The sequence below is a fragment of the Mobula hypostoma genome, chromosome 8 (genome assembly GCF_963921235.1).
Source record: "Mobula hypostoma chromosome 8, sMobHyp1.1, whole genome shotgun sequence".
NCBI classification, from domain to species: domain Eukaryota; kingdom Metazoa; phylum Chordata; class Chondrichthyes; order Myliobatiformes; family Myliobatidae; genus Mobula; species Mobula hypostoma.
Window position 1 is genome coordinate 7,331,134 of NC_086104.1, and position 10,576 is coordinate 7,341,709.

The 10,576-nt window shown below is 52.0% G+C and overlaps 1 protein-coding gene across 1 annotated transcript in view; it reads right to left on the minus strand.

Moving 5' to 3' along the window:
* Positions 1 to 9,822, minus strand: part of myct1a (myc target 1a) — an 81,371-nt gene extending 71,549 nt beyond the window's left edge. The window contains exon 1 of the mRNA XM_063054965.1: positions 9,647 to 9,822. Coding sequence (XP_062911035.1) covers positions 9,647 to 9,707 — 61 coding nt within the window. The 5' untranslated portion in view covers positions 9,708 to 9,822. The remainder of the gene's footprint in view (positions 1 to 9,646) is intronic.
* Between the last annotated feature and the right edge of the window lie 754 nt (positions 9,823 to 10,576).

A 10,576-nucleotide genomic window follows, 5' to 3' on the forward strand; every position in this document is an offset into this window, starting at 1 on the left:
ATTATTAGGCATTACATTGTACTGCTTCCACAAAGTTAACGAATTTCACGACAATTTCACGGTGTATTGAACCTGACTCTGAAAATCTAAACCTGACTTACGAAAGAGATGATTGTAGATTGATCATATGAAGCTAGTTTATGGATCTATTTTTCGCCACTATAGGCACTGAATTTGTATCCCCAACTTTATGGGAGGAGAGAGGAAGGAATATCTGGGGTCATGGAGATAAAGCAGGGGTTGCAGCTGCCTTCCAGGCAATAGACCAGAACTCGATTCCCACAAGAGCCTCACAAATAACTTCCAGCTTCTCACTACAACTCCCTTCCCCATCCACCCAGCTTCCCATTCACCTGGCTTCAAATATCACTTGCCAGCTTGCACCCCCATTTTCTTACTCTGGCTTCTTCACGATTCCTTTCCAGTCCTGATAAAGAGGGTCCTAGCCCAAAATGTCAGCTGCTTATTACCTTCCACCAATGCTGTCCAACCTGCTGGGGTCCTCCAGCATTTTGCGTCTGATTCCCAGAAATTGCATTTCTTTTGTCTCCGTCTAGAGGGCAGAGGCTCAAGGCAATGGGTAGGAAGTTTAGAGGGGATTTGAGGAAGATTTTTTTTTAAATCTAGAGGGTGGTTGAGCCTGTGGGGGTGGCAGGGACCCTCATGTCATTGAAGGGCAGCCCAGTCTGTCACGTGTAAAGTTGTCCAAAATATTGAGCACACCTACAAGGAACACTGCCACAGGAAAGCAGTATCCCTCATCAATGTCCCGCAACATCCAGGCCATGCTCTCTTTTTATTGCTGCCATCAGGAAGGAGGTACAGGAGCCTTAGGTCCCACTCCACCAGCTTCAGGAAGAGTTGTTACTCTTCATCCATCAGGCTCCTGAGCCAGGCTGGGTAACTGCAGGCACCCATCACAGCACAGCCTAGAGACTGACTTTCAAGGACTCTACAGCAATATATTCTCATTGTTTATTTATTGTTATTATTATTTTGTTTTATTTTTACATTTGCACAATTTGTTATCTTTTGCTGTTTGTCTGTTTCTGTCATGTGCTGCTTTTCATCGATTCTGTTGTGCTTCTTTATATTTACTGTGAATGCCCACAGGAAGAGGAATCTCAGGGTTGTATATGGTGACATATATGTAGTTTGATAATAAATTTACTTTGAGATCTTTGAACTTTTAACTGTTTAGATAAGATCTTGAAATGCCATGACATTGAAGGTGATGAACAGAGTGCTGAAAATGGGATTCATATGGGTAGGTGGTTGATGGTTAGTGTAGGCAGGATGGACTGAAGGCCCTGATTTCATGCTGTAGGATTGTAGGTGAGAGGTATACGCAGGAAGCATAGAACCAATGGATATTCATGAAACTCAAAACTCATTTCAAACTTCAGACATTCCCGATTGAACTGAGAAATATCTATCAAAGCTTTCAATAAAGAACAGAGCCTCTGAGAGAAAGAGGTAGAGAGAGGGGGAGAGAATGGAGAAGAGAGAGGGGCAGAAGATGAGGGAAGAGAGAAAAAGAGAGAGTGAGAGAGAGAAAGAGAGAGGAGGGGAGAGAAGGAGGAGAGGGAAGAAAAAAGGTGAACTGGAGAGTAAGAGGAGAGGAAGAAAGAAAGACAGAGGGAGAGAGAGGGAGGGAGCGTGAGGGAGGGGGAGAGGGAGAGAGAGAGGGGAAAATGGAAAAGCGAGAGGCAGAAGGGAGGGAAGAGAGAAAAAAGGAAAAATAGAAAGAAACAGAGAGAGGAGGGTGAAGGGGGTAGGGAGAGACAGACAGACGGAAAGAGTGAGAGAGAGAGATAGAGTATTGAGAGAGAAAGAGTGGCAGCAGAGGCGCGGAGGGGGTTGAATGTGGTGGATGAGAGAGAGTGTGTGTGAGAGAGAGGAGAGACAGAGGGAGAGAGAAAGAGAGAGTGGGAGACAGATAGCAAGGGAGCGGGAATGAGAGAGAGTGAGAGAGATTGAAAGAGAGAGGGGAAATGGAAAAGAAAGATGCAGAAGGGAAGGGAAGAAAGAAAAAGAAAGGAAGAAAGTGAGGGAAAGGACAGGAGAGGAGGAAGGAAGGGAGGAAGAGAGAAAGAACGGAAACAGAAAGAGCTGGGAGAGAGAAAGAGAGAGAGAAAGAGGGAGAGAAAGAGAGGGGAGGGACAGAAGACAGAAAGAAAGGAGACAGAGGGGGAAAGGGAGAGAGAGGGGGAGAGTGTGTGAGAGAGAGGGGAGAGTGTGTGTGAGAGAGAGGGGAGAGAGAGTGTGAGAGAGGGGGGAGAGAGTGTGTGAGAGAGAGGGGAGAGTGTGTGAGAGAGAGAGTGAGAGTGTGTGACAGAGAGGGGAGAGAGTGTGTGAGAGAGAGGGGAGAGAGTGTGTGTGAGAGAGAGGGGAGAGTGTGAGAGAGAGAGAGTGAGAGTGTGTGACAGAGAGGGGAGAGAGTGTGTGAGAGAGAGGGGAGAGAGAGTGTGAGAAAGGGGGGAGAGAGTGTGTGAGAGAGAGGGGAGAGTGTGTGAGAGAGAGAGTGAGAGTGTGTGACAGAGAGGGGAGAGAGTGTGTGTGAGAGAGAGGGGAGAGAGTGTGTGAGAGAGAGTGAGAGTGTGTGAGAGAGAGAGGGGAGAGTGTGTGTGAGAGAGAGGAGAGTGTGTGTGAGAGAGGGGGGAGAGAGTGTGTGAGAGAGGGGAGAGTGTGAGAGAGAGGGGAGAGTGTGAGAGAGAGAGGGGAGAGTGTGTGTGAGAGGGGGAGAGTGTGTGAGAGAGGGGAGAGTGTGAGAGAGAGAGGGGAGAGTGTGTGTGAGAGAGAGAGTGAGAGTGTGTGAGAGAGAGAGGGGAGAGTGTGTGATAGAGAGGGGAGAGAGTTGTGTGAGAGAGGGGAGAGAGTGTGTGAGAGAGAGGGAGACAGAGTGTGTGAGAGAGAGGGGAGAGTGTGTGTGAGAGAGAGTGAGAGTGTGTGACAGAGAGGGAGAGAGAGTGTGTGAGAGAGAGAGAGGGGAGAGTGTGTGTGAGAGAGAGGAGAGTGTGTGAGAGAGAGGGGAGAGTGTGAGAGAGAGAGGGGAGAGTGTGTGTGAGAGGGGGGAGAGTGTGTGAGAGAGGGGAGAGTGTGAGAGAGAGCAGGGAGAGTGTGTGTGAGAGAGAGAGTGAGAGTGTGTGAGAGAGAGAGGGGAGAGTGTGTGATAGAGAGGGGAAAGAGTTGTGTGAGAGAGGGGAGAGAGTGTGTGAGAGAGAGGGAGACAGAGTGTGTGAGAGAGAGGGGAGAGTGTGTGTGAGAGAGAGTGAGAGTGTGTGACAGTGAGGGAGAGAGAGTGTGTGAGAGAGAGAGGGGAGAGTGTGTGAGAGAGAGAGGGGAGAGTGTGTGTGTGAGAGAGAGGAGAGTGTGTGAGAGAGAGGGGAGAGTGTGAGAGAGAGAGGGGAGAGTGTGTATGAGAGGGGGGAGAGTGTGTGAGAGAGGGGAGAGTGTGAGAGAGAGCGGGGAGAGTGTGTGTGAGAGAGAGAGTGAGAGTGTGTGAGAGAGAGGGGAGAGTGTGTGATAGAGAGGGGAGAGAGTTGTGTGAGAGAAGGGAGAGTGTGTGTGAGAGAGAGTGAGAGTGTGTGAGAGAGAGGGAGAGAGTGTGAGAGAGATGGGTGAGTGTATGGGGGGAGAGTGGGTGAGAGAGGGGAGAGTGTGTGAGAGAGAGTGAGAGTGTGTGAGAGAGAGAGGGGAGAGTGTGTGAGAGAGAGGGGAGAGTGTGTGTGAGAGAGAGTGAGAGTGTGTGAGAGAGAGGGGGGAGAGTGTGTGTGAGAGAGAGGGGAGAGTGTGTGTGAGAGAGCGGGGAGAGTGTGTGTGAGAGAGAGTGAGAGTGTGTCAGAGAGAGGGGAGAGTGTGAGAGAGAGGGGAGAGTGTGTGTGAGAGAGCGGGGAGAGTGTGTGTGAGAGAGAGTGAGAGTGTGTGAGAGAGAGGGGAGAGTGTGTGTGAGAGAGCGGGGAGAGTGTGTGTGAGAGAGAGTGAGAGTGTGTCAGAGAGAGGGGAGAGTGTGAGAGAGAGGGGAGAGTGTGTGTGAGAGAGAGTGAGAGTGTGTCAGAGAGAGGGAGAGAGACTGTGTGAGAGAGGGGAGAAAGTGTGTGTGTGAGAGAGAGAGAGGAGAGTGTGTAAGAGAGAGGGGAGAGTGTGTGTGAGAGAGAGGGGAGAGAGTGTGTGAGAGAGAGGGGTGAGTGTATGGGGGGAGAGTGGGTGAGAGAGGGGAGAGAGTGTGTGAGACAGAGAGTGAGAGTGTTTGACAGAGAGGGGAGTGTGTGAGAGAGAGAGGGGAGAGAGTGTGAGAGAGAGGGGGAGACAGTGAGAGGGGAGAGTGTAAGAGAGAGAGGGAAGTGAGTGTGTGAGAGAGAGGGGAGAGTGTGTGTGAGAGAGAGAGTGAGAGTGTGTGAGAGAGAGAGGGGAGAGTGTGTGATAGAGAGGGGAGAGAGTTGTGTGAGAGAGGGGAGAGAGTGTGTGAGAGAGAGGGAGACAGAGTGTGTGAGAGAGAGGGGAGAGTGTGTGTGAGAGAGAGTGAGAGTGTGTGACAGAGAGGGAGAGAGAGTGTGTGAGAGAGAGAGAGGGGAGAGTGTGTGTGAGAGAGAGGAGAGTGTGTGAGAGAGAGGGGAGAGTGTGAGAGAGAGAGGGGAGAGTGTGTGTGAGAGGGGGGAGAGTGTGTGAGAGAGGGGAGAGTGTGAGAGAGAGCAGGGAGAGTGTGTGAGAGAGAGAGAGTGAGAGTGTGTGAGAGAGAGAGGGGAGAGTGTGTGATAGAGAGGGGAAAGAGTTGTGTGAGAGAGGGGAGAGAGTGTGTGAGAGAGAGGGAGACAGAGTGTGTGAGAGAGAGGGGAGAGTGTGTGTGAGAGAGAGTGAGAGTGTGTGACAGAGAGGGAGAGAGAGTGTGTGAGAGAGAGAGGGGAGAGTGTGTGAGAGAGAGAGGGGAGAGTGTGTGTGTGAGAGAGAGGAGAGTGTGTGAGAGAGAGGGGAGAGTGTGAGAGAGAGAGGGGAGAGTGTGTGTGAGAGGGGGGAGAGTGTGTGAGAGAGGGGAGAGTGTGAGAGAGAGCGGGGAGAGTGTGTGTGAGAGAGAGAGTGAGAGTGTGTGAGAGAGAGGGGAGAGTGTGTGATAGAGAGGGGAGAGAGTTGTGTGAGAGAAGGGAGAGTGTGTGTGAGAGAGAGAGAGTGTGTGAGAGAGAGAGGGGAGAGTGTGTGAGAGAGAGGGGAGAGTGTGTGTGAGAGAGAGTGAGAGTGTGTGAGAGAGAGGGGGGAGAGTGTGTGTGAGAGAGAGGGGAGAGTGTGTGTGAGAGAGCGGGGAGAGTGTGTGTGAGAGAGAGTGAGAGTGTGTCAGAGAGAGGGGAGAGTGTGAGAGAGAGGGGAGAGTGTGTGTGAGAGAGCGGGGAGAGTGTGTGTGAGAGAGAGTGAGAGTGTGTGAGAGAGAGGGGAGAGTGTGTGTGAGAGAGCGGGGAGAGTGTGTGTGAGAGAGAGTGAGTGTGTGTCAGAGAGCGGGGAGAGTGTGAGAGAGAGGGGAGAGTGTGTGTGAGAGAGAGTGAGAGTGTGTCAGAGAGAGGGAGAGAGACTGTGTGAGAGAGGGGAGAAAGTGTGTGTGTGAGAGAGAGAGAGGAGAGTGTGTAAGAGAGAGGGGAGAGTGTGTGTGAGAGAGAGGGGAGAGAGTGTGTGAGAGAGAGGGGTGAGTGTATGGGGGGAGAGTGGGTGAGAGAGGGGAGAGAGTGTGTGAGACAGAGAGTGAGAGTGTTTGACAGAGAGGGGAGTGTGTGAGAGAGAGAGGGGAGAGAGTGTGAGAGAGAGGGGGAGACAGTGAGAGGGGAGAGTGTAAGAGAGAGAGGGAAGTGAGTGTGTGAGAGAGAGGGGAGAGTGTGAGGGGGGAGGGAAGAGTGCGTGAGAGAGAGGGGAGTGTGTGAGAGAGAGGGGTGAGTGTATGAGAGAGGGGTGAGTGTATGGGGGGAGAGTGGGTGAGAGAGGGGAGAGAGTGTGTGAGACAGAGAGTGAGAGTGTTTGACAGAGAGGGGAGTGTGTGAGAGAGAGAGGGGAGAGAGTGTGAGAGAGAGAGGGGAGAGAGTGAGAGGGGAGAGTGTAAGAGAGAGAGGGAAGAGAGTGCGTGAGAGAGAGGAGACTGTGTGAGAGAGAGGGGTGAGTGTATGAGAGAGGGGTGAGTGTATGGGGGGAGAGTGGGTGAGAGAGGGGAGAGAGTGTGTGAGAGAGAGAGTGAGAGTGTGTGACAGAGACCGGAGACAGTGTGTGAGAGAGAGGGGAGAGTGTGTGTGAGAGAGAGGGGAGAGAGTGTGTGAGAGAGAGGGGAGAGTGTGTGACAGAGACCGGAGACAGTGTGTGAGAGAGAGGGGAGGGTGTGTGAGAGAGAGAGTGAGAGTGTGTGACAGAGAGGGGAGTGTGTGAGAGAGAGAGGGGAGAGAGTGTGTGAGAGAGAGGGGAGAGAGTGAGAGGGGAGAGTGTGAGAGAGAGGGGAGAGAGTGTGGGGGAGAGAGTGTGTGTGAGAGAGGGGAGTGTGTGTGAGAAAGGGGAGAGAGTATGTGAGAGCGGGGAGAGTGTGTGTGAGAGAGAGGGAAGAGTGTGTGAGAGAGAGGGGTGAGTGTATGAGAGTGGGGGAGAGTTGGTGAGAGAGGGGAGAGTGTATGTGAGAGAGGGGAGTGTGTGTGTGAGAGAGAGGGGAGACTGTGTGTGAGAGAGAGGGGAGAGTGTGTGACAGAGAGGGGGGAGAGTGTGTGTGAGAGAGCGGGGAGAGAGTGCGTGAGAGAGAGGGGAGATTGTGTGACAGAGAGTGTGTGTGAGAGAGAGTGAGAGTGTGTGACATTGAGGGGGGAGAGAGTGTGTGTGAGAGAGGGGAGAGTGTGTGAGAGAGAGAGGAGAGTGTGTGACAGAGTGGGGAGTGTGTGAGAGAGAGAGGGGAGAGTGTGACAGAGAGAGGGGAGAGAGTGAGAGGGGAGAGTGTGAGAGAGGGGGGAGGGGAGAGTGTGTGAGAGAGAGGGGAGAGTGTGTGAGAGAGTGAGAGTGTGTGACAGAGATGGGAGTGTGTGAGAGAGAGAGGGGAGAGAGTGTGAGAGAGAGAGGGGAGAGAGTGTGGGGGAGAGAGTGTGTGTGAGATAGGGGAGAGTGTGAGAAAGAGGGGAGAGAGTATGTGAGGGGGGAGAGTGTGTGAGAGAGAGAGGGAAGAGTGTGTGAGAGAGAGGGGTGAGTGTATGAGAGAGGGGTGAGTGTATGAGAGTGGGGGAGAGTGGGTGAGAGAGGGGAGACTGTGTGTGAGAGAGAGGGAGAGAGCGTGTGTGAGAGAGAGGGGAGAGAGTGTGGGGGAGAGAGTCTGTGTGAGATAGGGGAGAGTGTGAGAAAGAGGGGAGAGAGTATGTGAGAGGGGGAGAGTGTGTGTGAGAGAGAGGGAAGAGTGTGTGAGAGAGAGGGGTGAGTGTATGAGAGAGGGGTGAGTGTATGAGAGTGGGGGAGAGTGGGTGAGAGAGGGGAGAGTGTATGTGAGAGAGGGGAGAGTGTGTGTGAGAGAGAGGGAGAGAGCGTGTGTGAGAGTGAGGGGAGAGTGTGTGTGAAAGAGCGGGGAGAGTGTGTGTGAGAGAGAGGGGAGAGTGTGTGTGAGAGGGGGTAGAGTGTGTGAGAGAGGGAAGAGTGTGAGAGAGAGAGGGGTGAGTGTATGAGAGAGGGGTGAGTGTATGAGAGTGGGGGAGAGTGGGTGAGAGAGGGGAGAGTGTGAGAAAGAGGGGAGAGAGTATGTGAGAGGGGGAGAGTGTGTGTGAGAGAGAGGGAAGAGTGTGTGAGAGAGAGGGGTGAGTGTATGAGAGAGGGGTGAGTGTATGAGAGTGGGGGAGAGTGGGTGAGAGAGGGGAGAGTGTATGTGAGAGAGGGGAGAGTGTGTGTGAGAGAGAGGGAGAGAGCGTGTGTGAGAGTGAGGGGAGAGTGTGTGTGAGAGGGGGTAGAGTGTGTGAGAGAGGGAAGAGTGTGAGAGAGAGAGGTGTGAGTGTATGAGAGAGGGGTGAGTGTATGAGAGTGGGGGAGAGTGGGTGAGAGAGGGGAGAGTGTGAGAAAGAGGGGAGAGAGTATGTGAGAGGGGGAGAGTGTGTGTGAGAGAGAGGGAAGAGTGTGTGAGAGAGAGGGGTGAGTGTATGAGAGAGGGGTGAGTGTATGAGAGTGGGGGAGAGTGGGTGAGAGAGGGGAGAGTGTATGTGAGAGAGGGGAGAGTGTGTGTGAGAGAGAGGGAGAGAGCGTGTGTGAGAGTGAGGGGAGAGTGTGTGTGAGAGGGGGTAGAGTGTGTGAGAGAGGGAAGAGTGTGAGAGAGAGAGGTGTGAGTGTATGAGAGAGGGGTGAGTGTATGAGAGTGGGGGAGAGTGGGTGAGAGAGGGGAGAGTGTGAGAAAGAGGGGAGAGAGTATGTGAGAGGGGGAGAGTGTGTGTGAGAGAGAGGGAAGAGTGTGTGAGAGAGAGGGGTGAGTGTATGAGAGAGGGGTGAGTGTATGAGAGTGGGGGAGAGTGGGTGAGAGAGGGGAGAGTGTATGTGAGAGAGGGGAGAGTGTGTGTGAGAGAGAGGGAGAGAGCGTGTGTGAGAGTGAGGGGAGAGTGTGTGTGAAAGAGCGGGGAGAGTGTGTGTGAGAGAGAGGGGAGAGTGTGTGAGAGAGAGAGGGAGAGAGAGTGTGTGAGAGAGAGGGGAGAGTGTGTGTGAGAGGGGGTAGAGTGTGTGAGAGAGGGAAGAGTGTGAGAGAGAGAGGGGAGAAAGTGTGTGTGAGAGAGAGAGGAGAGTGTGAGAGAGGGGGGAGGGGTGAGTGTGTGAGAGAGAGGGGTGAGTGTATGGGGGGGAGAGTGGGTGAGAGAGGGGAGAGAGTGTGTGAGAGAGAGGGGAGAGTGTGTGTGAGAGAGAGGGGAGAGAGTGTGTGAGAGAGAGGGGAGAGTGTGTGTGTGAGAGAGAGGGGAGAGAGTGTGTGAGAGAGAGGGGAGAGTGTGTGTGAGAGAGAGGGGAGAGAGTGTGTGAGAGAGAGGGGAGAGTGTGTGAGAGAGAGAGGGGAGAGAGTGTGTGAGAGAGGGGAGTGTGTGAGAGAGAGAGGGGAGAGTGTATGAGAGCGGGGGAAAGTGGGTGAGAGAGGGGAGAGTGTGAGAGAGAGAGAGGGGAGATAGAGGGCCAGAGGGTGGAAGATTACAAGAAAGAGAGAAATAGAGATTGAGAGAGCGGGGAGATAGGGAAGGGGAGGGAACATGTGGGAAAGGACATTGGACTGAAATTCAGAAAGAAAAGCAAGCAAAGAAATGGGAGATTCAATACAAGAGAGAAAATGAAGCAGAGAGATCAAGAATAAGAGTGAGAGAAGTGAGCTGGGAACAAAGCAAATGTGGAATTTGACGAGAAGTGAGAGGAAGAGAGAGGGGTAAATGGGCAGGCAGAGAGAGTTAGTGTAAAATGCCGGAGTAGGACTGAAGAGAGAAGAATGTGATAACACCAGTTTGTGTGGGAGAACAGGAGGATGAATGAAAGAACAGAATAGAATGATAAACAGTGTCAGGGAATGGAGTAAATAAGGACAAAAGAGAAATAGACAGTCAAGTCTTCACAATACAGCTGAAACTCCTGAATCAAAACGATGAAGGAAGATTATTTCTCATCCCTTCAGCCTACCGATAAAGATAAAATGTGTGCATCTTACCCATGAGTGCGTTCCGTATCTCCTGGATCTGTAAGATGGTTGTAGTATTGTTGTAAACCATTGTTAACTTAACGGAGACGGTCCCTCCAAATAGCTCGAGAACTGAGCACAAGACAAGCAGCTGTGAGGTGGTCACTCCTCTCTCACAGAATAAAATGTTTCTTTTTGAAAAATCCCTTGCACCATTCAGTGAAATGGAAACAGTTCTGTGTCAGGCTTCCTGCTTTTGTGCTTAAATTTGTATCTGGCTCCTTATCAGTACACAACACCAATGTCAGTGAATGAAGCTGTTTCCTCACCATCATTTCCTAGAATAGAAATGCAGACAGGATGGATGGAAAGGGATAAAATATCGAGGTGAAGTGGCTTTTTCCACTAACTGTTCAGTAAACAGACCAAGTATGTGCATGGGGTGTAAGTATCAATACTCAGGTGGCTACAGCAACTGACCATGAATTTCCCAGTGAGATGGCATCTTGGCAGAGTTTCACCCATAGCCATTGTGAGAGCTGGGACAGCCCAGAAAGAAAACAAAAGAGATGGTTGTTGACTTCAGGAGGACACGATGCGACCACTCTCTGCTGAACATTCACGACTCCTCCATAGAGATCGTTAAAAGCACCAAATTTCTTGGTGTTCACCTGGCAGAGAATCTCATCTGGTCCCTCAACACCAGCTCGATAGCAAAGAAAACCCAGCGCGTCTCTACTTTCTGTAAAGGCTGAGAAAAGTCCATCTCCCACCCCCATCCTCACCACATTCTACAGAGGATGTATCGAGAGCATCCTGAGCAGCTGCATTACAGCCTGGTTCAGAAATTGTACCATCTCAGATCGCAAGACCCTGCAGCAGATAGTGAGGTCAGCTGAGAAGATCATTGGGGTCTCTCTTCCCGCCATCACAGATATTTACACCACACGCTGCATCCAC